The sequence below is a fragment of the Corvus hawaiiensis genome, chromosome 5 (genome assembly GCF_020740725.1).
Source record: "Corvus hawaiiensis isolate bCorHaw1 chromosome 5, bCorHaw1.pri.cur, whole genome shotgun sequence".
In the NCBI taxonomy this organism is placed as follows: domain Eukaryota; kingdom Metazoa; phylum Chordata; class Aves; order Passeriformes; family Corvidae; genus Corvus; species Corvus hawaiiensis.
The window spans coordinates 17,563,479-17,589,437 of record NC_063217.1 but is presented as its reverse complement, the minus strand read 5'-3'; the positions used below and the strand labels follow the sequence as shown (position 1 = coordinate 17,589,437).

At 37.4% G+C, this 25,959-nt stretch overlaps 1 protein-coding gene across 18 annotated transcripts in view; it reads right to left on the bottom strand.

The window, feature by feature from the left end:
* Window positions 1–13,367: 13,367 nt before the first annotated feature.
* SLIT2 (slit guidance ligand 2) overlaps window positions 13,368–25,959 on the bottom strand; it is a 263,355-nt gene continuing 250,763 nt past the window's right edge. For 15 of the 18 annotated variants that reach the window (XM_048303509.1, XM_048303497.1, XM_048303499.1 and 12 more), the window contains 3 exons: window positions 20,435–20,723; window positions 16,306–16,517; window positions 13,368–15,219 (listed from right to left, as the gene is read on the bottom strand). In XM_048303509.1, coding sequence (XP_048159466.1) covers window positions 14,978–15,219; window positions 16,306–16,517; window positions 20,435–20,723 — 743 coding nt within the window. In that variant the 3' untranslated portion in view covers window positions 13,368–14,977. Of the gene's footprint in view, window positions 15,220–15,863; window positions 15,953–16,305; window positions 16,518–20,434; window positions 20,724–25,959 lie in introns of all 18 variants that reach the window. The other 3 variants (XM_048303514.1, XM_048303506.1, XM_048303515.1) reach the window with 3 other exon arrangements.

Below are 25,959 nucleotides of genomic sequence, written 5' to 3'. Positions count from 1 at the left end.
GGAGAAGGTTAGGTCACCAACTGGAGGTTTTTTGTTTGGTTGGTTTTGTTTATTCTAATTAGATACATTCTAGTTTGAATAAATATTTTAATGCTCTGTGATTTTTGCTGAATAGTAATTATCCATCAGCGGCAATAAGTGCTGCATAAGTGGTTATTCAGAACTTACATTATTTCTTTGACTCAAAATAAATAATAATATTTTACACCCTTCTTCTTCACTAAAGTGTGATTTTGCACTCAATTGTTTTAATGTTATAGCTTTAGATAGTGACAGTAGTAGTCAGAAATTGATTTAATAATTTGTTCTTAAATTGAAGATGCAATGACCATTTAAACCTACTCTTTAGTTTTTGTTCTTTAACTGGTCTTTTACTTACAACAACATGTCGGCCAGTAATATTTCAGTGCTCTGAGACACTGGACTTTGTCACAAGGAAAATGAAAAAAGATTAGTCCACTGTTTTGACAAGCAAGCACCAGATATTTTATTGCTAAGAAAAATCTCTTTAGCTGAATCTGACAGTTAGACCCAGACATATCTAGGTATTCTAGTATTGATGTATGTGCTTTTAAAAATATGCTTATATTATTATTTCCTTCCGTTTTATAGGTGCAAATACAATTTTATGGAGTGCTGCTGTTTAGATCAGATTATTATGATTATTAGAGATATTCCTCTGCCTGAATTAAGGTGTAAACTACACCATATGCTGAAGTCAATAGTATGGATTTTATTTAACAGTAAATGTGAGATAGAGAGAGATAGAAGGAAATAGAAAAAAGGAGGGGGGGGAAGGTTAGAGTAACAGATTAAGTAGAAAGATATCACCACCCATGGATCCAGACAGTGTCCCATTGGTCCTGTTCTTCTGTTCTTCTTAGTGATGGGGAGGTCACTCAAAACTCACCACTTACACATTTTAGCAAACAAAGGAATCATTTCTCATTGGATAAACAGTTCTCTTATTCTATTGGTTAAATGATTCCCTTGCTTCCAATGCTAATTAGTCGCATGCTTAGTCTTTCTCTTCTTTTGAGTTGGTGGGCCATGGCCTCTGCCTGCTGGACTCAGTCAGAGCTGATTTCAGCACAGTTGCGGAGTTGACTTTCCCTGTAGATTCTTTTTGTTCATTATCAGTGCTCCCCCAGCTTGTTTACCTCTTCCTAGTTTGAGATAATTGGACAATAGTACCGCCTTTATTCTATCTCAAGTTCCACTCAGGTGGCTCAACTTATTGCCCAGAAATCCAGGGTTTCACTGAGACATATTCAGAAGGGGGTGTGTTTGGTGGTCACAGATGAGCAGTTACTTCTTTATACAGTTTGCCATAGTGGGTAAAGTCCTTCAGTGATCTTAACAGTGTTTGAGGCAATTACGACCTTTAAGTCTCTTACAGTTGCTTCCTGACCACTAAGTAGAGCAAACCCTGGGAGATGGCTTTTGAGCATCAGCTGTGCTTGGGAGCCTGTGAAACTGGGTATAGAGCAAGTACAAATGCGGCAGTGTTTCTAGAGCCAACATGGGTCCAAAGGCACTCAGTGCCTGCACAGCCCTGAGCAGGAGCTCTGCTGTTAATAATAAGCCCTATGGACTCATGCCGGCAATGACCCAACACTGCACCCTTGGACCTGAAATGATGACAAAAAGGATGGCAGGAAAGCTGCATGGTGCCACACAGTCAGCAAGAAGCTGTAGGAATTCATTAGCTCTCATCAAGGTCTGACTGGGCTTATTAACTGCAACTTAGCACCGTATTTCTTCAGTTCCGAGTGTGCAGGCTGTAGGTACAAGAAATTCTCTGTGCAACCTAAAAGTTCAATAGTTATTTTAATAAGAGAAAATCCTTATTTTTGCAAGATCCTGAGATATTTCAGACTTAAAATCACTCTATGTAGCATGAGCCTTTCCCAGATGAGTTCCAGCTGAGCTGGTATGTCTTCACAGCATAACCTTTTTGCTAATCCGTACAGCAGTACCTCTGCCCCAGCAATGTTCACCTGGCCTCTCAAGCTGTAGTCTGTAAGACTCTGCATGATGCCCTATTTCCCCAGGTGCTTGGTTGGTGCATAAACAAAAAACGTGAAAATACCATAATCTCTAACAAAATTGTGAGAGGTTCACCATGCTGAAGAGGCCTAAGGTCCAAATGCATGTGTACAAGCATTTTAACCATAGATGTGGTGCCAGGTTCACTGTGAAAAATAGAAGCACCAAAAAGCAGAGGTGACAATCAAATCCTGTGACAATCTGTTGGTAACAAGCCATTGGAAACACAGCAGGTCCACTGAAGATTTAGAAAAGTTAAATAGGAAGCACCATTCCCAATGGGTTTCTTTGGAGTACTGTTAATCAGTAAAGCAGAATCATTTGGAGAATGAAATTGAGATTTAGAAAAGAATTGTGAAAAGTGCTTATACTGGAAATATGAGCCACAAAAGTGGCTAGAGCAAAACAAAAAGAGAAGAGTTTTAGATTATAAAAGTAAAAGTTCAAGACAGTATTAAGTACAGATGTTTGGATATACCTCTCAACTACAAAGTAATTTACAATAACAGGACTGAACTTGAGCAGGCTGAAAAATGTCATGTGACAATTATACTGAAGGAATTGTTTCTGCACAGTAGAATATAATAAAACTGATTCTGCCAGGCCCAATTCAATGCTGTTATGTGCCCTCAAGGCACCATTTATACTCCAATAAAGGGAATTTGCGCATTGAAAATTATTATATCCTTAAATCACAACAATTCCCTGCATTTTGTCCTTGCAAAACTACAAAATGACTAATTCAAGACTCCTCCACAGAAAGTTTAGCAATTAGTATTTTTCCCCCTCATCCCAAATATGTGTTGCTGGGTTGGGATTGGTTTTTTTTTTTTTAGGATCTTTGTGAAGGAAAGGGCTTTGAGGTAATGAAAGATCTTCTATCAAAACAAAAGAGGAGTCTTTAATGAGTTACTCTTTAGCTCTGTTGTAAATGTAGTGGCCCATTCCAGATCAGTCAACTTCTTCATCAGCTTAGAAAGAAATTCCCAATAGGGCAAATCCCAGATTCTGCCAAAACTCCATTTGTTTGTTTATTTTTTCTTATTTTGACTTGCCAAGGGTTTGTGTTTGACTTGTTGCCATGAATAAAACTATTCCTCTTTCAACAATGGGCTCTCTGGGAATGGTGTGGGAAAATTAATCCCATTACACAGCTCAGAAGTTCCCACTCAGTGGTGACCCAGGACAGGCAGCTTATCAGGCACTTAGCAGAGCTGTCAGCTGGTCAGCTCAAGTGGGATATTCTTCTTTGTGAAGTGAAGCAGGCCAGCAGGAGCAGTAGTGGGGTTTGTTTGTTTGTTTTAAGTAAATAGAACAACAGGGAACTTCTACATCCTTGACCTGAAAGTCATGCTCTGTAAATAAAAGGCATTAATGATAGAACATGTAGGGTGTCATTAAGACATTGGTCAGAAGTGTTAATTAATTTATAATCCACAGATGAGAGGGGTCTCCCCAAGATGCTGTGTCTCATGACATTTCCTTTGACTCTTTCTCTTTCCAGTAGTTCAGACTAGCCAAGTCCTTTCCTAGGTGTCTCTTAACAGAATAGTTTTCCTTCAAGGGAAGTTGTTTTCAGATTCAGTGATGCCTTCATATTTTTGCTCTGAGTGATGGGCATCTACTGATACTTCTTGCCACATGGCCAAGCTCTCCTGATGATATTGAAGGGAAGATAAATACCTAGAGAAAGAGTTCTCTTTTTTTTTTTGCTAAGGTGGAAACAGTGGCAACACTGCCTGAGGAAGGGGCCTTGCTTCACAGTAATGAGGTGAGAATTTGCTGGGGAGGGACAAGATTATCCATAGAAACATTAAAAAATGCATGGAAAAACATGTGAGAGTACCTGGGTTTTGGAGAGAGCAAGATTGATACAGAAGAGGAAAATGTGATTTTTTTTTAGTGTAACTGTGCCTTTGACTTATGAAGCCATCTCTGCATGAAGGGGAGGCTGCATGTGGCTTTTAAGCACTACTGTTCCAGAAGCCCAAGCACTGGAGACTGAAATAGAATAGAGTGCCAAATTGAGCCTGACCCCAGTCTTAGTAGTGTTGATGTCTTAACTCATTGTCCTAATTGTTCAATTAAAGCAAAATATTATCTGATTGTGGCTAGGAAACACCACACTGTATCAGAACTCAGAAAAATTTGGATTCTGGTCATGGTGCAGCTTGTGGAAATCTTTTTGTGTGCAGTCCTTGCCATTATTTCCCTGATATTCTCAGTATTTCTCTTTTACCTCAATGTAAGTGTAGTGCTCGTATTCAGGAGACATAAACCAAACTGTGCTCATGAGAGTTTTGAATAGACTAGTGACAACAGCCTAGCCAGAAAATATAGTGGTTAAAAGTGCCATTTAGAGAATGGCCTTCTCAAATTCTTCTTTAAGAGGAAATGCATTACTTTTTTTTTTTTCTAATCTCCTTTATTTTAAGCAATTATATTACTTCAGAGCAGCTCCCATTTCCTAATATACTTCTCGAGATGAGCCAATCTTGCAAGCTACGAGGTGTCATCAGTTCCCAGTGCCAGTGAAGACACTGAGGGACCTCAGTGATTCCACAGACCAAGGACTCTACAAGGAATTGTCCTTCAGCCATAGTTTGATATTTGTGTGTTTTTTCATAGATTCTTAACCAATGGCATGGCATTCTGTGATTCTGAGTTTCTGTTTTTGGGGGTTTTTTTCTATTTTTTGTTTGTTTATTTTGCGGTGGTTTTTGTTGTTGTTGTTGTGTACTCAATATTTAGGCCACATAGCATAAAAGGCTAACAAAATGAAGCTGTGTTAAGAGCACCTGGGTGTGCCACCTAATACTTGCTAAAGGAAATAAGGAGGCTGAACTAGATAAATATGATCTGTGTTTTAGTTTTGCAATTTTTTTTTTAATTGCCTGTTACTTCATTGCCCAAGGTCAGTCTTGTCAGACAAGTGGACCAACAGTTCTCTAGAGTAACATAAAACCATTAAGTTGCTCTTTGATCTTGCACCTTCTTTAGAAACTTTTAATCAATTAACCATGAAGCTACTCAGCTTATTTCCTGCACATAAAACTACTCTGGTCGAGCTGACACATCACTACATTATAGATCAAAGATTGAAGGAAATTTCACATCCAACTAGGATAATTATGTGGAATTTTTCTGAATCCATTATATACATTTTCATGCCTCAAATGGATGAAAAACAACATTTTGATCTAGAATGAATTAAAGGATTCTTGTGTATTTTAAAGTTTGGTTAAATGGGTTTGTGCATGATTGGCCTTACACAAGGTGTGGATAGATTTCATGGCACTGTTGCTGAGCCTCAGCTGTCGGTCTGTCCTTTGAAAGTGACCACTATTGACAATAATAGGAAACATGACCTGTTGTAACATAAGCACTGTTCTCTTGCTTAGGATACCTTTAAATAAAAATGATATTTCAGTTGTTGACTGTATTGTAAAGTGATACATATTGAAGTCCTCTTAGCTCAGGAGTAAAATTTTGATAATGGAAAGAGTTGTGGTTTTAGGCTTGTGTAGGGCCACACTTCTGTGTTCTAATTTGTATGCATAAAATGCTTTTTTATCAAGAATCAGAGATACCTTCAGTATTATGTTTTTAAAGATCTATAACTGTTTATACTTTTATTTTCTAGTTATATGGGAATGAAGGTGTGTCAAAACATATATTCCACTCCTTCTGGACAAATACTGGAATACACAAACAACTTCAATCAGCTCTTTGTTTGAGCTTCTCCCTTAAGTGGGACAGTGTTACCCACACTGGTCCAAAGGAGCAAAGCATCTGCTCATTCAGATTTTGCTTAAGGCATATTTTGCACAGCTGTTTCTTGTGGGACTGGTTTGTTCCCCTTCTACTTGCTGATGCCGAAAGCAAAGATGTCCTGACCCAGATAAGAGTGTCACCTGGTGCAGGTGCAGCGGTAACAGGTAGAAATACCACAAGCCAGCACAATTTCTGAAGAAAAATATGGCTCAGTAAAGAAGCATTTTTGAAAGAATCCATGTTATGAAATAAAGGTGTAGGATCTTCTTCACAGATATCACCTTATTCCCTGAAGACATATCTTGAATTTAGACTCACTAGACTTAGAAGGAGATAGGAAATAGGAACCCTTAGAGCTTCTATAACTCACATTCTTTTCACTGCTAAGTTTAAGCCACGCTCTTTGCAAATCTGTATTGATTTTTCTGAATGTCGCACTTCCTTTAGCTAAACAGCTCCCTGCTGATATTTGTCATCTTCCTTTTAAGCTGAATTAAAAGTGAATGAACAAGTTTGTGGATAGCGTGGATAAAGTGCTCTTTGATAGATGTACTTCTTGTCTTCTGAACAAAGATGAGTACATTCAGCTCTTGGTACTAAGGAGGAAATATTTTCCTCAATCTCCTTCTATATAAATCCCTCATTTAAGTCTAAATGGAAATTTCCCAGAAAAGGGAAGGATATTTGTGAAGCTTGCTTCTACATTTACCACTGCAGTGTCTTTTTCATGCTGGATTCAGGATTCAGTGCGGTACTTTCCTTCTGGGATTTGAAAAGACACAAAAATCCAAAAGGAGTCAGTAGGAGGTTACGCTTGATTTTGAGCATAAAGCAAGCCAAACTTTAAGTTCTTTACTTGTTTTCTTTCTACCTCCAGCTATAAATCATCCCAGATTCATCAAACTGTTTGCAAAGCTAATCCAAGCTGGACCATGTTACAGACTGGACCAAGATGTAGGTTTATAGTAATGTCTGAAAACAGGAAAGACTTTACATCAGAAAGGAAAAACTATCTGGTTTCATTACATGTGGCTTCAAGTTTCATTACAAAAGGTTTTATATGGCTTTGATGGTCTAATTTGGCTAAAAACTGGGGGAAAAAAAAAAAAAGACGTGATCTCCATGTGCACACAGCTATTTCAGTGCATGTATGTGACTAAATTAGATATGCTGTACCCCAGTGAACTACAGTGTGTTCCACACAGACATGCTGCATTTAAATGCATAGAGTACAAAGTCAAGATAGATTAGGTCAAACCTCCTCGCTGCCAGCTACCTTGAATTCTTAATCATACCTGCTGTTGTTCATAGCTGCTCAGGGGAACCAAAAACCTGAATAAGTTCATATCCTGAAAAACAAACAAAAAAAAGTACTCACTTTCTACCCTTGTATATATGTATATATACACACACACACACTCTAAAGATTTTACAAGAAGAATCTGTTTTCCATAATGCTCTCTTATGGAGCCACAATTGAGTCTTTAAAAGAGAGTATTAAAGAAATGACTTCAAGAAACGACTTCACTAGAAGCAGTTTTACTGCAGTAGTACTCACTTAATTTTATTTTTTTGGTTAAAGACCTTCTGTCTTTCATTTTTGATTGCTGTTGCTGAAGAGGAATTGCCAATTCCCTTCGTTCCCCTGGAGTCTGGAGAGCAGCACTGAAGAGCAACCTCCTTTCCCACAGATCCTCAGCATCCTTTAAACGGGGAAGCAGGGCAGAGCTGAGCAAGAGGGGCACAAAGGTTTTCCCAAAGTAACACAAGTGATGGTTCCTTTAGCCAGTAGGCTGCAGATGAACCACAGTTCCAAACCCAGGTTTGATGCGCTGAATACTCTTTTTTTCTAGCAGATAGAAGTTGTAGTGGCTCCAGGCCAGCTAAGTTGGGTTTACAGCTGCTTTGCATCACTGAAACAGCGTGAAGCAGCTTGAGCCTACAGTGAATCTGGCCCTAGATGTCTTCAATCTTTAATATTTTCTTCTGTCTCATCTAATACTGTTGTTTTTCTACATTTTACAAGTCTGTTAATTACCATATGAAATTCAAATGAATTGTGATTAGTTTTGCTAAAAGAACTTATTCCCAAACAGTCCTTTCATGTCAGCATGAAGTAGGATGACTTGTGTAGCTGGTCACTCTTTTCTGGGCTGCAAGTGTCCTTTCTACAAAAGTTTGAAAATACATGTTTGTATTTGTTACCCTCAAGCAATTGCAGCAGTTAATTCCTTTGTGAATTCACTGCCTAGCATTTTGATATATCCAGAGCTGGTTCCTTTTTAGCACTCTTATTTCCCAGGCATGCATGCCTTACCTATTTGATTGCTAATTCTTTGTTCTCTCAGTAAAAAACCCAAACAAAACAGACAAACTGGGGCATATTTTCCGTTTGTAGTGTTTACATGTGATTGCTGAGCAGATTTTCAGTTAGTGCTAGGTCTCTTTACCCTTCCTTTCAATTAACCTGGTTACACTTGCTTTTCAGAATGAAAACGAAGAGGTGCCATTCTCCATGTTACACATAGATTGGGAATTTTATTACTTAAATGTTTTGACAGCCACAGTTCCCACTGATTGGTACTAGCACTTTGCTGTAACAGTTTAAAAATTAATAAGTTATTTTTAAATGCTCAAATGTTAATTAGCTGAAGAGTGTTCTTTCCATTGCCAGCATGGTGTTTTGCCCTGACTAGATGCCTCATGTTATCTTAGGGAAGGCACATGCAGGAAGATGATTGCTGTGACTTTCTGCGAATGGGAAGGAAGAAGTGGCATCTGGGAAGGCTGTGGGAATGGCAGGCACAGTCAGGCCTGGAGTCGGGTGGGTAGGAAAGGGGGGAAGCAAGCAGTGTCTGGAATGCCTGGAGCAGGAGAGAAGGTGGGGATGCCAACAGCTGGTCCGTGGTTTGCAATAATGGATGATGAGCACTGTTTTGATCACTTGGGACTGAAACCTTTTGCTTCTTACATTTAAGCTGCTTTTCAAAGTTTCTTGTTACAGTTTTTTTGTTTGCCCTTTTTGTTTGTTTGTTTTGGGTTTTTTTTCTTTTCTTTTTTTAAATTATTTAGAGTAATAGTGAATCTTTTTCTGCAGAGGAGTATGTGCTGTGCCACATGATCTTGCTGTGGATATTCTGCGTAGATCTATGTGTCTTCTGTGGTCAGTTTTATTTACTGTTGACATTGTCCCATGTTCTTACCTTGCCTCTACAAAATAAACATAAAACTACACAAAAATGGGTGAACTGTTAGGGAAGGAGATCCAGTGAAAAATAAAACAAAACAAAAAAAAAATAAAAGAAAGGAAAGAGGAGAGAGAACAGGCAAACCTCAGACTCTTTGAATTTGGTATTTCAAAACAGCAAACAACTTCTAAGGCACAGGTCAGAAGGTACTCCTCTTATTGCTGTTACCATAGCAGAAACACATAAATGTGATTAAATAAATAAAGCTAATCAGAAGCAAAAGAAAAAAAAAAAAACAAATTTGCAGTAAAACCAGCTCAAGCTAACCTAGTCTCAGAGGACTTTGAAAGAAAACATACTTCTAAAGATGTTCTGTGAGAGATTTTAGGCACAGCTGCAGGAAAAAAAAAAGGTATCATTTTCCTTTCTCTGCAAGCATTAAATCTGTTCTGGAAATTAAACAAAGTCGACAAAGTTTCACAGAAACAACAGATTGACGCCTAGAATGTGAAAAACTATGAGAAAGAAGAAAAATGTCCTGAAGAAAGGCTACTGGATACTTTTAAGGAACTTTAATGTCAGAATAAGCAACCCAGGCACATTAATCCTATCTTTATTTGTCTCTTGTGATAAGGAAAGTATCCTAAAAGGAATTTTAAAAAAAAGTAAAAGTAGTAGCAGACAAAACCAGATAACGATTCCCTGGTCTACGTCTACAAATATACAAAATAGGTAAGTTTATATCACTCTATAGCTGTCAGACTGTTTCACATGAGCTAGTTTAATATTTTCTGAATTATAAAGACTATGAAAACGTTTTATCTCTGTAGCTGGATGTATAACCTTCTTCTTTAAGGCAGGTCTTCTGATCCCTCTACAGATGTTAATAAATACCTAAAACAGGAACAAAAAATCCAAGTCCTAATTTCCTGTATGTAGCATAGGACAATGATTGAGAGTACTGAGGCTTGATGTGTAGAACTAGAGGAGTTTACCACTTATCTGGAAAGAAAGAAAAGGATGGAGTTGTAAAGACCAGAAAACACTACTAAGATCAGCATTCTGAAATAAAGTTGTGGATCTGGGAGGCAGTTTTAAAGCCTGTTCCCATGGCTGAGCAAAATTCCTGCAGTCATACTGTAGAGCTGGAGCATATTTACTGGGACTGTGGATAGCCAGAAGTCTTGCTGTTCAGTGAGATGACTGTTTTTTCTCAGCTTGACAAATGACATGCAGCTCTGACAGAGTACTTCTCCTTTGCTGGCCATCACCCCTACAGACACTGGCCAGAACAGCAGCAGCAGGAACATACCCTCCAACTCTGATTTAATCACATGGAGCCCAGGAGACTAGTGAATAGAGCTGTTAACTCTCTGTTTGGTTTGCTTTTCCCATCTGTGTTTTATTAAACTGAGAGCAAGATTTATTCACTTTTTTTAACATCAGGATCTGTTGGTGTCCAAGATGATGGTTGATGTTAGGGTATACAGACACAGCTTAACCTGGCTGAGGGCCAAAGAGGCCTATGATTTCCAGCCTAGACAATTTATTTACAAAAGGACACAAAATCCCTCTATTCTAAAATATTTTAGAAAGGATGAGCATGACTTCCCACTCTCCCAGGAACACAATACGTAAAGAACACAGTGAAAGAGCCGGCTCTCCAGGCATGCAGGCAAACACTTCAGTTTTACTCTACTCCTGACAGCCCCTACATAGTCACAACTACAAATGATTTTCTGATTTCCTCTCCAGGAATCTTAAATAGATTGGAGATACCAGCTCTGTCTATAGATACTTCTAAAAGCCAAGAATCCTGAATGGCTCAGCTGGTGAACTGCACTTTATGGGAACTGAAATTATGTGCCAGGCTCTCCACTGTAAGGTGGGATAGCTGAAGAACAGACACTTGCATGCCTAATGAGCTACTGCAGGAATAACACTTGCTTCAAAAGGAGAAGAAAGGAACTAAAAGATGAGATTTTGAATTGCTTTGAAAAGATACACTTTTCCTCAAATAATAGGGTTAACTCAAGACAGAAATATCGACTGTGTTTGTCAGAACTGTAAAGGGTTTTTTTAAAACATGTAAGTTTCAAGCAGCAGCAGATAAAGCTTCCAAAATAGAGGTTCAATACAAACAGCCCCCAAGACTCTTGACAGTTTTCCAAAATTTCTGGGCATTTTCTTCTTAACAGCAAGCTCCTTTCCATAATGTACCACTCTCTCTCTCTTAGTCATCACCTTAGTGACCATATTTTAGTCATCCTCTCACCAAAACTAACATGGTGCAATCCACTTACTGTAGTGCCTTGCTACTGTCCCTGCAAGTACACTGTGGATTATCAGGTCTGCCAGAATTCTTGTCATTTCCAAAACCTCTGTATGCTCCTCTTTCCAAGCAAATGCCTTCATAACATCATATGAGTGTTATATTGGTTGTGGTGCCTACACAGAGGATCCTCATATTACGATTCTTGTAATACTAAGGCTCGTGGTATCCTCACATGGCAATGAAAAGTATTCTGAAGACAAAATTGTTACTACAATAGATCTTATAAAATGAACTGCATCTCTTAAAGCTTGTTCATAGCCTACCATTGGTTTGCTTAGAAAAAATATCCCTCAAATATCCATCTGTCCCAGAAAGGTTAAAACAGACTGCAGAATCTGGTTCCATGTGTGATAGCTGCTGCTCTGAACTGACTTTCAATGTTACCAAAAGAACAATGACTTTTGTTAGCTTTATTCAAGAATGGTCTTTTTTCATGCTCTTTCACAATTTTGTCATCTGTGAGATGACAGTAAGAGCTGTGCATGAGCCAGTACAAATTAAGCAGTATTCATGTGTTTTCTCTTTTTTACAGCTTTTAAGAATACTGGCAGAAAATGATGGAATCTTCAAGTTTTATTTTTCTTAGTTTCTAATGAAAAAAGAATTCAAATTGTATGCAGTGCTGCATTGACATAAGAATTAGGACACTCTACTGAGTCATATCCTTCAGATCCAATGCATTTTATGGATTTTATTCAATACATTAAAAGCAGACTGTACGAGAGTGATTCCTAGAGAAAGTAGCAGATACAAGGAGAAAAACCTAATCCCTAAGCTCTGTGTTAAAAGCTGCATGACTTATGTTTTTGAATGAAAACTTGTGTCTGGAGCATTCTGCAGTGAACTAAATTCTCCGCTGTGGTAGTGATACCTGAAGTAGCAGTTCCCCATTTCCTTTTTGTGGAATACAGGGACAAGACAGCCTATTATGGCAGTATTACAAGAACCTTGATTGGAAAGGTGTTAGGGTGACCCAACCCACTGAGGAAGTTCTCTCTTGTCATGCACAGTGGCACTTTGTGATGCTTGAGGATGCTTGAGGTGGTGAGAAAAGGGGTTAAGGAGAGCTGAATCATCACTTGATGTAGGTGCCTTGTCTTTCTTCAGAGGGCAGGTGACAAAGCTGGGTTTGGTTTTGGGGTGTTGGGTGGGTTTCTTTCTTTTTTTTTTTTTTTTTTTTCCCTCTTTTAATTCTAACGGTGTTTTCTGGTTCTGCTTGGGCACCACAGAAAATCCCTCTCTTGATGACCTCAAGATCACCAGTAGCTGCCAGTATTGCTTGAACACCATTGCAAAGTTCCTCTTTCTCTGTCAATATGAGGACAGAAAGCAATCCAGCTCCAGATACTTGGTACAGGGACTTTGAGCTCCAAGCGATGTTTCCATATCCAAGAACACTGTTTAAGGACTGTTAGGCAAAAATGGCTTCTTTCTCCTCAAAGCTACCCCTATTTACAGCACATTTTTAGCAGTCATAGAAGATGCAAAGAAGGCCTTATACCAAAGGCTGTTTCACTGGATATCTAGACAAATTCTAATGTAGACTAAGTAAAATAAACACAGAATTATTTGTAAAAAATATTTTAGAGAAGATAAACTTGGTTAAGTATCATCCCATCCAATTGAATTTAAAATACTCAGTCAAAGATTAGTGAAAATGAATTCCTCTAAAGAATCAAATTACTTGCTAGAACAACTATCAAATTGCCATTTTTATAACCAATAACGTATTAGGATAGACTCAATTTGCCTTTTCCTCCCGTGTACTTTATTTATAAGTATTTTCTTAGTTTTGGTGTAAGTTCATCTGAGTTCATAATGCACAGAGATTTTCAGATGTCACTGCCTCTAGGTGTGGTAATCCCAAGTAAATTCCTTCTTCAGATTTTCAGCAATGAATACACTAGATCTAGAGTTGGGTTTTATACTGTTTTTTACCAAATATTCTTTGCAACAGATGTTTAATTAAAGGCTGCTAGACAACTTAAACTTCTCAGAAGAATACAAATAAAAGCTGTTAATGAAGTAAATATCTGTTTAATTTACAAACATCAGTAGCATTACTGATATGAGTCCAAATATGACAAAGCACACTGCATTACACATGTACATCTAACTTTTTTTGTAAAAAAAATAATAAAATAAAATTGAAAAAACATCTGCATTTTTACAGGATACCCTGGGTTTTACTGAAAGAAGAACACAACCCACTATTGATTACCAATTCTACATTATAATTTAGCAGCAACATGTTAACATGGGGAACATTAGGGCAGTAAAGTAGTTTTATTATTCGGGGAAAATCACAGTTTTTGATAGCACAGCCTTTTTTCTTTTTTATAAAAAAGGTAAAGAGCTCCATAGGAATATTAATTTATAAAGATCTATCTTCTAATATCATTTTTTACACGCCATCTTATTTTCTGTAAGTATTGTATATAGGGAAAATTAACTTCTCTACAATTGCCATCTAGTGTAAAGACATTTTCTGTCATATATTACAGGTTCTTGGAAGGTGTCCTGAATATCTGCTATACGTGAAACTGCAAATTGTCACCACTTTCTATTCAGTGACACCAAGTGGTCAGATTCTAAGGAAAAGTAAAAGGGAACGGAAAGATAAAAACAGACTGAAAACATTTACCCCAAGACGACATGCTACCGTTAGTTCTATTGCAAAAAAATCCTGATTTTTAAGTCCTTTAAAAAAAATTACAAAAATACTGGGACAAATATAAATTAATATATATTAAAGCATTGAAAAACAGTAAAAGGGGTGGCCTAAAAGGGTTAAGTACAATGTACTTTGATACAATAAATATTTCTCAATGAAACCCAATACTGTATAGAGTTGTTTAGAACTCACAGAAACAGAAATCCATATTATTACTAATTTATCCATCAATAATCTATTTTATCATCCCCAGAACATTTATATTACAAAAAATTAATACTGTAAAAGGGAAGATAAACAATTTTTTATGCTTCTTTTGCTAACATGCTGACATAAAAGTACACATCATAAGGAGATTTCAGGATTATAGTATATTCTTGTATCTCCCATTTCCCATTCATTAAATGAGACCCCATCTTCTCAAGATGCTTAATAATTCCAAAAGACAAAATGTGTTTCAAGCAATTATTATTTCTGTGTAATCTGATTCTTTTTTCTCATAAAACTTCCTCATCCATAGGTAAGTGACTGTCATAGGTATGGCCTGTCAAGACAATAAAATAGACTGATACGAAAGTGAAAAAACAAGCCTCGTGTTCTGGTCAGTATTTCATCTCTGAGATGTTAAGTTGAAAGTCACATGTGTATAGTGTCAGTGTATCTTCAGCATGTTATAAAGAAGAATCCATGTTAAAAGCAGTTAAAGTTTCCCATCTCTGCTGCAATGTTACCAGGTCTTTTTTTTTTTTCTTCAAAGCTCCTCTTGGGTATGAGAAGTCTCAGTTCAAGCACTTGAATCTTTTTTTCAATGAAGAAAAAGTCTTTATTCTCATAATAAAAATAAGTCTGTTCTGTATTTTACAATATATTTCAAATATTTCCACTATGAAGCATTAATTAGTCCGACACGGTCAATAAGTATACAACATTTTCAAAAGACAAGTGTGACAGGGACACTTAGGAGGGACAACTTGTACAGCCACACTTCACCACTTTTTCAACCTCGTCCACAAATGACGACCCGTCAGTGCATTCGAAGGAGTATTTCCGTCTCTTGCTCCGTAGTGGCCCACAGCACTGCCCGGCTGAGCACCCGCCTTTACATTCTAGTCTCGATACCTTCTTGGTCGTCTGGCACGCAGCATACCCTTGCTGCTTTTGGTAGTAATCTCGGACTCGTTCCCCTCGACAAGAGATTTCTGCACAAAACAACATTTAAAATAAGAGATACAATTTTGACATGGGTCAAAGAATGTGCAACACAGGAAAATGCTGTGTTACTATTTGCAGTTGGGGTTGATATTTTAAAGTTTGACTCAGACTGTATATTGGAAACTAGTGCTTCTACCAAATGTAAGTTGATTAATGCTGGGTTTCATTCCCTATACCTCCTATTTTCGGTAAAGCTTATATTATGTATACGTAAACCATAAATACGAAGCTATTACAATGACAAGAAAATTGGAAGCTTAAATCTTTTCCTCTTTTATAAAAATACACATCTTCTGTTCCTACACTGCTTGCAGCTGGTTCTGTTTACCACAGGGAAATGTTTCAGAGAGCATGCAATTTAATTTATTAGACCTGGAGTTTAATATTATTCAAACTCTTATTTAATATAAGTTACATTCCGCTAACTTCATAAATTACTGAGGTATAAAGCCAGCTAAAAATGAGACATCTGTTAAAAGTTCTACAACCATATTCTTCTATTCACATCTATGTACAATACAAAATAAATGCCATCTGGGGTAAGGGAAAGAGAGGGAGAGGGAGAGCTTTGATAGAGAAAGGAAAAAGAAAAAGGTAGGGGGAAAAGTCATCCTGTTTTCATCCATCTCACCTGCATAATTCGCTGTGATAAATCAGTTGAAGCTGAGAGGTCAAAAGTAGAGTTTGTGATAAAACTAGGAGCAGAATCATTGGATTTGGCTTCTCAGTTGCAGAAGGTAGAGAAACAATAAATACAGAAAGATACAGCAGGTAAAAGGTAATAGTTAAATATAGTAAAAATATGTTTCTGAATAAAGGCAAAAAAAAAAGAAATGTTTTCACGGCAAAACATTTGATGAAAAAATCCTCAAAATGTAAACAAATTCATGGGAAAAGCTTGATTTTTCTCTCATCAAGATAAATTCTTATGGTACAAAAAAAAGCAACAAATGTGTGTGTTGTGGAAAAAAAAAAATTGGTCATGTTTTTGGCTGTTCATGTGCTTGGCTGTTCATGTTTTACTAAAAAGGCCTATTTTCTAAGACCACAACAACGTTAATTAATTTTTTTACCTTTATCACAACTGTCCCCCGTGTATCCGCTGCCGCATTCGCAATATGCTTTCCCAAGTCCTGAAAGCCTACATTTGCCATGTTTACACCTGATGGATTGGCAGGGGTTAAACAGCATTTCCTCTTCATCACAGAGGACTCCCCCATGTCCCTGCAGGCATTTACAACTGTATGAAAATGCATTGATCGGCAAGCAGGTACCATGCACACATCTACAGGGGAAACAAGCCCAAGAGAATAAAAATAAATTATTCATCAAAGTTCAGGCCAAGCAACATTAACTACAAATACTTTGGACTGTACTCAGGAGAAATTGCTTTTTTTTCTAATGGACTTTTTCAGTGAGATGCAGTGAAGTGGTTTATAATTGGTACGCAGGTTTACACAAAATAAGCTGCAGTACAGAACTCTCTCTCACCAGAAAATAGCCACTGTAGATGTGTTATGGAAATATTTTACAAGCCACAGTTACTAAAAACAACATTTCCTGTCTACCTAAATTTTAAGCATGCTTTTGAGAACACAGCAAAATCAAGCCAAAGAAAAAAGAAACTCACCTGAAATTCTGGTTCACGTATCATTTAAAAGGAACTCCATATTGTCACTCATGAAATATGGAGCTCCCAGCACAAAGACAGGTCAGGCCCTTCCTAACAGAAGACTCTTGACTCAAGAAATGGTAGTATCAAGCTGAACATGTGCTTTCCCTTCAAATACATTAGTCTGCATTGCCAACTGCCAGTAGCAGGGTCTTGTATGAGGCAGGTCTGTGCTTCACTGCAAGGCAATAGCACTCACCCAGAATTCATACCAAACCTCACATTAGAGGAGACTGTGCATTATCAAGTCTCACCCAAAGTGATTAAAGTAGCGATTAAAGTAGTGATTAAAAATCTCCCAGTTGAGCTTTGATAAACGTTTGTGGCAGGCTCAAACCTTGTTAGACAAAAAAAAAAAGTGAGTTAAGCTGCATCTGCTAAGTTCTGATGTACAGTGGTATGGGAACACACAGCTCGTCTTACTTCTCTTTGAGAGAGAAGTGGTGCTTCCCAAAAGGAGGATGCTTAATTACCTGTTCATAGGTGTAATTCTAGGGGATTTCATCTTCAAAATATCGCCAATGACTCAGAATAAAATTACTTCCCTTTCCTCATTTTTTAGCACAGGGTCGATAACTTCCTTCCAAAAAAAAATGTTATTCTCTTTAAGTGTTGTTTCCATAGAAAAATTTCTATCTACATACAGTTTCCTAGGGAGATCACAGTGAATATTCCTGTGTGTGGAGGAATGCAATCCTGACATACAAGTCACCCTTCCTGATGTTTCTCCTCTCTAATATTTTTCCTCTCTATAGTGTAAGCTTCTTGAGCTCGCAACCTCCTTAGTATGCTATGTATGCCACCTAAATAAATGCAAATCTTTAGATATAAAGATCATATAAAAATCCCATTTGATCTAAAATAAAATCATTTGTTTCAATTTGAAGATAGCAAAAATTCATCTAAAATTGTATGATGTTGTAAAAGAAGAATTCTGTTAAGAACAACATCTCATTTTGAAATTTTTAAGATAACATAGCCAGTTTGGGATTAAAACCTGCAAATATAAAACTAATAGGTTAAGCACTTCCAACTTCTCTATTAGTCTGTATATTGAAGCAACTATATTCTCTACAAAAATTAAAAATTGTTCCTGTGGTTGAAGTCTGATATTCCAAGACTGTTGCTAAGCATTCAAAATTGAAGGCATAGACAGTATCACAGAGCAGATAGCTTTTGTTTAGTTTTCATTATGTTCAGCATTTGATCTTTTCACCATTTATAAAACATCCACTTTTAGGACATCTGATCTACAAAGTTACTCATGTGGCACTGACATCCTGTCATACTCTATACAGGCTTTAGATATCAAAGCAATCTGTGTCAAGATCAAGTCAAAGTTTTGCTTTGACTTAGAAGATGATTAAATTTTAGCTAATGCCAACTCCCATACTTTTGTTTCCACCTGCTCTTTGAAGCTCTAAATTTCATCTTCAGACTGTACTGAAAGGAACATCAAGCTAAGTGCAAACTCTTGGGCACAGTTTCATCTCATCTAATTTTAGGTACCTGTGTCAGGCACTCAAGTTAGATGTATAATTGCCATAAGCTCCAGACACAGTCATGGAGAGAAATGAGCTTACCCAGAGGGTGATTAGACAACTTGAGGTCTAATTTATTCTTTTGAAATGGGCTTATTCCTTTACTGACTAGAGAACAAACTTTGGTCACTATATTTTGAATTCAAACGCCTAGATGTAGGTAAAATAAATCTATCTCAAGCCTTTTCATGATGTGCAGGGATCTCCAAAAGATCATCTACATTTTTGAAACAGAGATCACAGTGAGAATTCTGTTGCTCAGATAAAGCAGCATGTCAAACTGTATTAGATGGATAAAACACATCTATTCAATAGACAATTTAGAGATGAATCAAGAAATAAAGAATTAAAATCCACAGGAACTAAAGAACAACAAAGCCCTCCTCCACTCAAAATAATTTTGGTTTGGCTTTCTGTCTTAAAAGCTCACAGCACTGTATACAGCTGAACCAAACCCAATACTTTTCAAGAGCAAACAAAATATTAATGCTGTGCTCCCTTGCTTTTATCTTTGATCCTGCCTACATCTGATACTGAGAACTTGTAATTTGCTGCAAAAACCACTCAGTTTGGGTGCTAATGTACACAGTTATAAGAACCTTTGAAGAATCTAGTATTTCAAGGACAGTTGAAAGAAATTCTTTGGCTTTTCTTATAGTAGAACTTGTGGTTACAGTTTGATGTTATTTTTTAATCCTAAAGTATAGAAGTATAAAGTCACACTTGTATTTTTTAACCTGCTGTGACTACCTTTCTTTAAAGTTAAAAAGAGAAAGAGGACAGGGTAAGTAAAAGACCAATAAACAATGAAATGGTATAATGACATCCTTCAAATCCTGACTGCTCTAGCTCTAGGAAAAGTTCAAAACTTAATGGCACTGAAGGAGTCTATAACCCATATAAAGAAAACAGCATTATAAAGCATGCTTACTGCTGTATAAAGATTTAAAGTGTCAGACACTCCACACACTATGTGAAAAGATTATTTAAACATCATTTTATATGGGAGTTGAAAATCATCTTATTAGAATCTCTTAGCCAACTGAGGCCACTGGTCCTTAAAAGTCAAAAATTACATAGGTAAATGCTGCACTGAAAAAGCAGCAGCCAAAAGATCCAAGCAGGCTTACTTTACCAAAAAAAAGAGATATTTGCCAAGCTGTAATGAGTACAGTGGTAATGACAAACAGAATGACATCTTGTTGCCTAAGATCAATAAATACAGAAGAATTTTGAACTTCTGAAGTTTCTGATCTTCTTGTGCTGGGAGTCCATGAACCCAAATTGAATCTGTCTCTACAGCAAATTTAAAAGATCAGTACTGTCATATACACAATTATGCCCAACTTCTTCTCTCTCCACACATTTATATACATGAATCTCTCTATAGACATATATAAAATGTCTAAACTAAAATTTTCTGCTCAAATCAAGTAAATAGAATTAACACACTCAGACTTAAACAGAAGTTCACCATAAAGATCGAAATCTATTTTCCTGCTAAAACCTGGGGTACTCTGAAAATATAAAATATTAGATATATCCATTTTGTAATTTTTTTAAACACAGTAGAGAATATTAATAATAATAATAATAATAGTATTATCTTCCTCTATACAATTGAAAATAAGCAAATAGGTTTTTTTTTTCCATTTGCAACTTCTTCAAAATTATTTTTGTGCCAAGGATCATATCCACAGTTGCATCAGTGCATCTCATTACAAAAGAAGCCCATTCAGAAGTATGTAAGAGAACCTCCCAGGCTTTAGGCAGAACTTCAGTGAGATGTGTGAATCTGTTCCTCTAAACTGGGGACTTTTCCTCATTAGGTTTATGGAAAGAATATATACTAAACCTGGATGCTGTTTTCACTTTTCCATGCTCAGTTTATGTTGCTTCTTGCAAGTGTGAACTTTTATGAAAAAAATATACATAACAGGAGACTTATATACATATTATACTACTGCTCTTTCTTGAGGAAGGACATACTTATTTCCAAGACATGGGTCGTTAGTTTGTTGATCACAGAGTGGTCCGGTCCATCCTCCTTCGCACTCACAGGAAAAGCCTGACTGGCTGGTAGCATGGCATGTTCCATGCACACAAACTTTCTTATGACAAGGCTCACAACCTGGCAGAATTCCCACTTGCAGTGGCACATTTCTGAAGTCCTGGAGTTCACTGTTGATATATAGATTACGGATGCAGCCATGGAAGCTAGTGCCATTCTGCCCTGGGGACTGGCGTAAAGCTGCTATGTTATTTTTCACAGGCATGCCTAGGAAATTAATAAAAGCAAATAATCAGCGTAATAAGCTCACAATTTTCTATACCCTTTTTTAAAATTTTTAAAACACTTCTAAAGGACTGCTTCTTCTTAATTAATTATTCTTAGCTATTCAGACTAGAACCATGAACAAGAATCTAATTTTTGGAAATTTTCCTGGTTCTCAAGCAGGTGTGTAAGCCAGCTCCGAACCTGTAAGTCTCTAAGTCACACTTAAGAGATGTATATAAGACTTCATCATACAGGAAGCTCAGAACTGTGAAAAGGTCAGCTCTGCCTGGTTTTGACCTAGTGCTTTTAAGCCCAGGATAGCACATAGTTTCTGAATCCCAGAAAAACAAAAGTTGTTGAAATTTAGCAGCTGATACGTCATTTTTTGTAAGCTAAGATACTGAAATCCAGAAAAATTTAGTAGGACCAGCTCATCAAAATGGGGCTGGCATACACATTTCAAATGTGAAGTTTTGCTATGGAAAATTTCTTGGAAAGGACAGGTTGAGGTTCCAAAACTAAAAATACTTTTGTTTAGCATGCCTCAAAAACAGATTAATGAAATAAAACTGAAAGCCATCCATAGTTTGATATTACAGTCTAAACCAGTCAATAATAACAATAATTCAATATCAAACTACTTATGTGTATAAACTTTTAGGTAATGCAAATGTCCACAATGTTGACCATTTTCAGAGTAATTCCTCTGTTACAGTCTATAATTGTAACAGGTGAAATTACAGCTGTAGGTGTATGTGATGCACTTATCCTGTTATGATCATTCAAGAATAATTCAGAAGGAACATTACTATTAAACTTTTTCTTGTAAACATGGAAGTTTCTTCTACTCTACCCCCTGCTTTTCTTTTTTCTTTTAACTTATTGCCAACATATTAGCCCATAGTAGGTAGTCCTTAAGATGCTATTTTCTAAAAATGAATACACAAATGCCTAAATGAATCCCAAGACTCACGAGTAAAGGAAATCAAAGGGCACTGAGCACATTAAAAAGGATCTGTTCACCTGAAAATAAATATTCTTATTAGCTGCATAGGTTTATTCCTAGACAAAATCAACAATTTTCATTCTGGTACTTAGATAATGACAAGAAAGCAGCAATGTTCTGCATAGTTGCTCCTTAATCATGTAAACTGATACTTCTAATAATTTTCTGTATTACTCTGAACAGTTAAGAGTCATGCAGAAATGCTTTGCAACCTAATGAAGTAGACATGCCTTTCATTTAGGGGTTATTGTAATTTCATTTGTGCTAGGCTTCAGTGATTATAGAAATGAACAATATTGTATTCATATTGTTGAAGAGCCTAATCTTCTTTGATCTTATCAGTTAAGTAAGTGTATTGGGTTTGTGTGGCCAGGCTTTGGGTAGTGGGGGGGCTACAGGGGTGGCTTCTCTGAGAAGCTGCCAGAAGTGTCTCCCATGTCTGAGAGCGCCAATGCCAGCTGCCTCTAGGATGGACCCATCAAGTCTGCCAAGGCCAAGCCAGTCAGTGATGGTAGCAACAGCTATGTGATAAGATATCTAAAGAGGAAAAAACCCCAAAAGAGTAATTGCACAGATGTGACCAGAGAGGAGTGAGAACACTGTCAGAGGAACAGCTCTGCAGACACTGAGGTCAGAGAAGCAGGAGGGGGAGGAAGTGCTCCAGGCACTGGAGCTGAGATTCCCTTGCAGCCCGTGGTGCAGCCCATTGTGGAGCAGCTGGGCCCTTGAAGCCCATGGATGTTCACAAGGCAGCAGAGATCCACCTGCAGCACATGGAGGAGCCTCATGCCAGAGCAGGTGGATGGATGCTCGAGAGAAGACTGTGACCCCATCGGAAGCCTGTGCTGGAGCAGGCTCCTGGCAGGACCTGCAGAACTGTGGAGAGAGGAGCCCACACTGGAGCAGGTTTTCTTGGGACTTGTGACCCTGTGCGGGACCCACGCTGGAGCAGTTTGTGGAGAACTGTCTCCCATGGGAGGGACCCCACACTGGGAGAGGTGAAGGACTCCTTTCCCTTAGGAGGAAGCAATGGCAGAAAGAATGTGATGAGCTCACCATAACCCATAATCCTCACCTACCTGCATTGCTTACAGGAAGGAGATAGAGAATCGGGGGAGAAGTTGTTAAGCCTGGGAAGGAGGGAAGGGTGGGGGGAAGGTATCTTTAATAAGTGTTTTACCTGTCCTTATCCTACTGTGATTAGGACTGGAAATACATTAAATTAATTTCTTCAAGTTGAGTGTGTTTTGCCACATCAGTAAACGATAGAGGATCTCTCCCTGTCCACATCTCAACTCATGAGCTTTCATTATATTTTCTCTCCCCTGTCCAGTTGTGGAGGGGGATGGTAGAGTGGTTTTGATGGGCACCTGGCACCCAGCCAGGGTCAAATGTTAAAAAAGGCTTTGAAGTATTATATTAAAGGACTCAGACTGCAAACAATCATGAGTTTCCATTTCCTCACACCTACTCACCCACCATATTCTCAAACCAGGGACAGGGCAGAGTCACCAAGGTCCCTTCACCCTGTTGCCTCCCTTGAAAGCCACACTCAGCTAACGTTCATGGAAAAGGCTTGAAGTATCTCAGCAGAATAGATGCACTGAACTTACTCTTTGTAAAAATAAAAGGTGTATAAAACTAAGCACACCAATGCAATGCTGAACTAGATGTTATACTTGAAAGTGTCAGGAAACTTAGGTGTGATTTCTGGGAAACATATAAGCATGCATGTATGATACCAGATAATAGGCGGTATATCACACATCATTCAGAAAAACTTTTGTCTACATTCTCTAATAAGGAAGATGTTTGGAAACACAATGCAAACATATGCACAAGCTTTCAGCCTATACACTTTTGCTTCTTCTAGCAAGCTAACAAATGTCAGAAGGCCAAAGTGTGTAAAACCTGCTTATATTCTTTAGCAATATTTCTTAGATAATTTTTATATAAAGATTCTTTGCCAGTTAGGAAAGAACTGTGATAGAAACAATACAGACAAATATCTCAGATCTATTTTTGGCAAGGTAAGAGTGTAGTTCCCACCCCCTTTTAAGCTTTTGGAGACTGAACCAGACTATGGGTAAACTGCTGTTCAAGGAGGCAAATGGGAAGAACCTCTCTTAAATAACAGTCACACAGTAAAACTGTCAAAACAAGTATCTTATTCTAGAAGCTGCCAGAACAGAGCAGGCACAAATGAGAAGCAGCTGATAGTCTACCTGTCTCAGAAATAGGGACATCCATGAAAGAAGGTGCCACTCTCAACTAGTAAAATATGCTCTAATTTCTGAGAGAAGAATGTGAAGTATCGGTGATGTCTGTGACTCCTTTGAAGAATTTTTGAGAAGAAACAGATTGTCCCTTAAGAAATCTTACAAAAGCCATGCACTTTCAATATGTTTTACTGAAATTTGTTACAGAAAGACTGAAAAATATGAAGCACGTGTATTTCTGACCACACAAAAGAGCCATATACTTGGAAAGGTAAAAAAACCCCAAAAGGTATAAATTGATTATCTCACTTTTGGTAAAAATAATGTTAAATTATCCCTTTCAAACCAAGCTAAATATTGTGACCCAAGAGTAACATTAAAAAAAAAAAAGAAGTAGGGGGAAGGTAGGAAGAGATGGAACGAGAGGGAATGAGAGCACACACTGTACAAGGGCTTGCTGTCAAGTCTGAATTTCATCCTGCCAACTGAGGTGATGCTTATCAGAAATGCCATTTTAGCAGGAAAGTGGTAAGAGTAAGTGTAAGTTACATGATGATATAGGTGTCAAACTAAGACTTTGGCAAAGATAAAAATACTGCATAAAATCCTAGTGAGAATTTAAGTTCTTAACTGATGGAAATGTGTGATAAATTCTCTAAAAAAATCTAGATATAGTTGGATAAGAAAAAAATTATTGAATCTCAAAAAGATGGGTAGTATAAAGATACAAGAGTGAAAACTACCATCTTGAGAATTTAAAAAAAATCATAAATACATAAATTAGATAAAGAAGAGGAAAGCTTGAGAGCTGAACATCAACCTATTTGGTTCTTTTATTTTATTATCATGTTCTTCTATGACTGGTTTTCATGTTTTTTTGAATCAACATTTTCTATGCAGCAGAAAATTGTCTGTTTGGAGCCCAAATGTGAAGAATTATAATAGAATAAATGCGGGACCTCCCTAAAGAGCATGCACTAGAATGCAAATGACTGCTGCTCTTAGGTATCAAACCACTCAAGGAAAAGATTATTTCCAAAAGTTATTCTTCCGATACTTGAAGATGACGATGCAGATTGGTATGGTTCTCCCAGTGGAGGCACAGATCTGCAGGGTGAAGAAGCAAGGAAGAGAACCATATGTCACAAATCAACATCGCCGTGTTAAGAATGTGCCCAGAATAAATGTTTACAGTTGGCAGGCTGGCCTCATTTCATCAAAAGGTGCTTAGAACAGACAGGAGGATTATTGTTCTGCACTAAGCTCAGATTTCAAGTAGTACAACTGGCCTCAGCAGTCATTAGACAAACTAATGTTGACAATACATGTAAGCAAGCACACAGTGTCTTATCAGAGTCTAGGACCCCTTCTTGCAAATGTGGCATAGGACACTGTGAACAACAGAAGTGATACACAGGAAAAAATGCAATGTGCTTCTACAGGGCAATCCTCATTTGAAGGCATCAGTACCTCACACAAATGTACTACTGATAGCATAATTTTTTGCAAGGAGGCAAGATGCTTAAGTCTAAAAAGTTATTCTCAGGCATAAAAGAATTAGGCAAAATGAAAAAGAAAGTAAGTATTCTTTTTATAGAAAGATCAGAAGGAGACTCCTTACATGCCTCTTGTAGGAGTATAAGGTTAAACTCAGAACACGAAAATTTGTAGAATTTAAGCAGTATTTAAAAACCATGCTGAATCTCTGATCACAAAGAACTTTGACTTGCTACCATGTGAGGAGGCACAAAGTGTGGGCTGAATTTTCTTTTACCTAGATTGCACAGGCCATCAGAAATCCAACAGGAACTGCTAGTTAAAACAATGTGTTTGAACTCAGAGTTCTACAGAGTAAATTGCATCAAATGATCAGAATTTTTCAAATACTTTAGCTGCACAATTTAAATGAACAATTAAAAAAAAATTTTTTTCTCAAAAGAAACAAAAACCAGGCCCTGACAAATACAGTGAGGTAACTGTCCAGTTGGTTCCCTTACCTAGTGTCCTAACT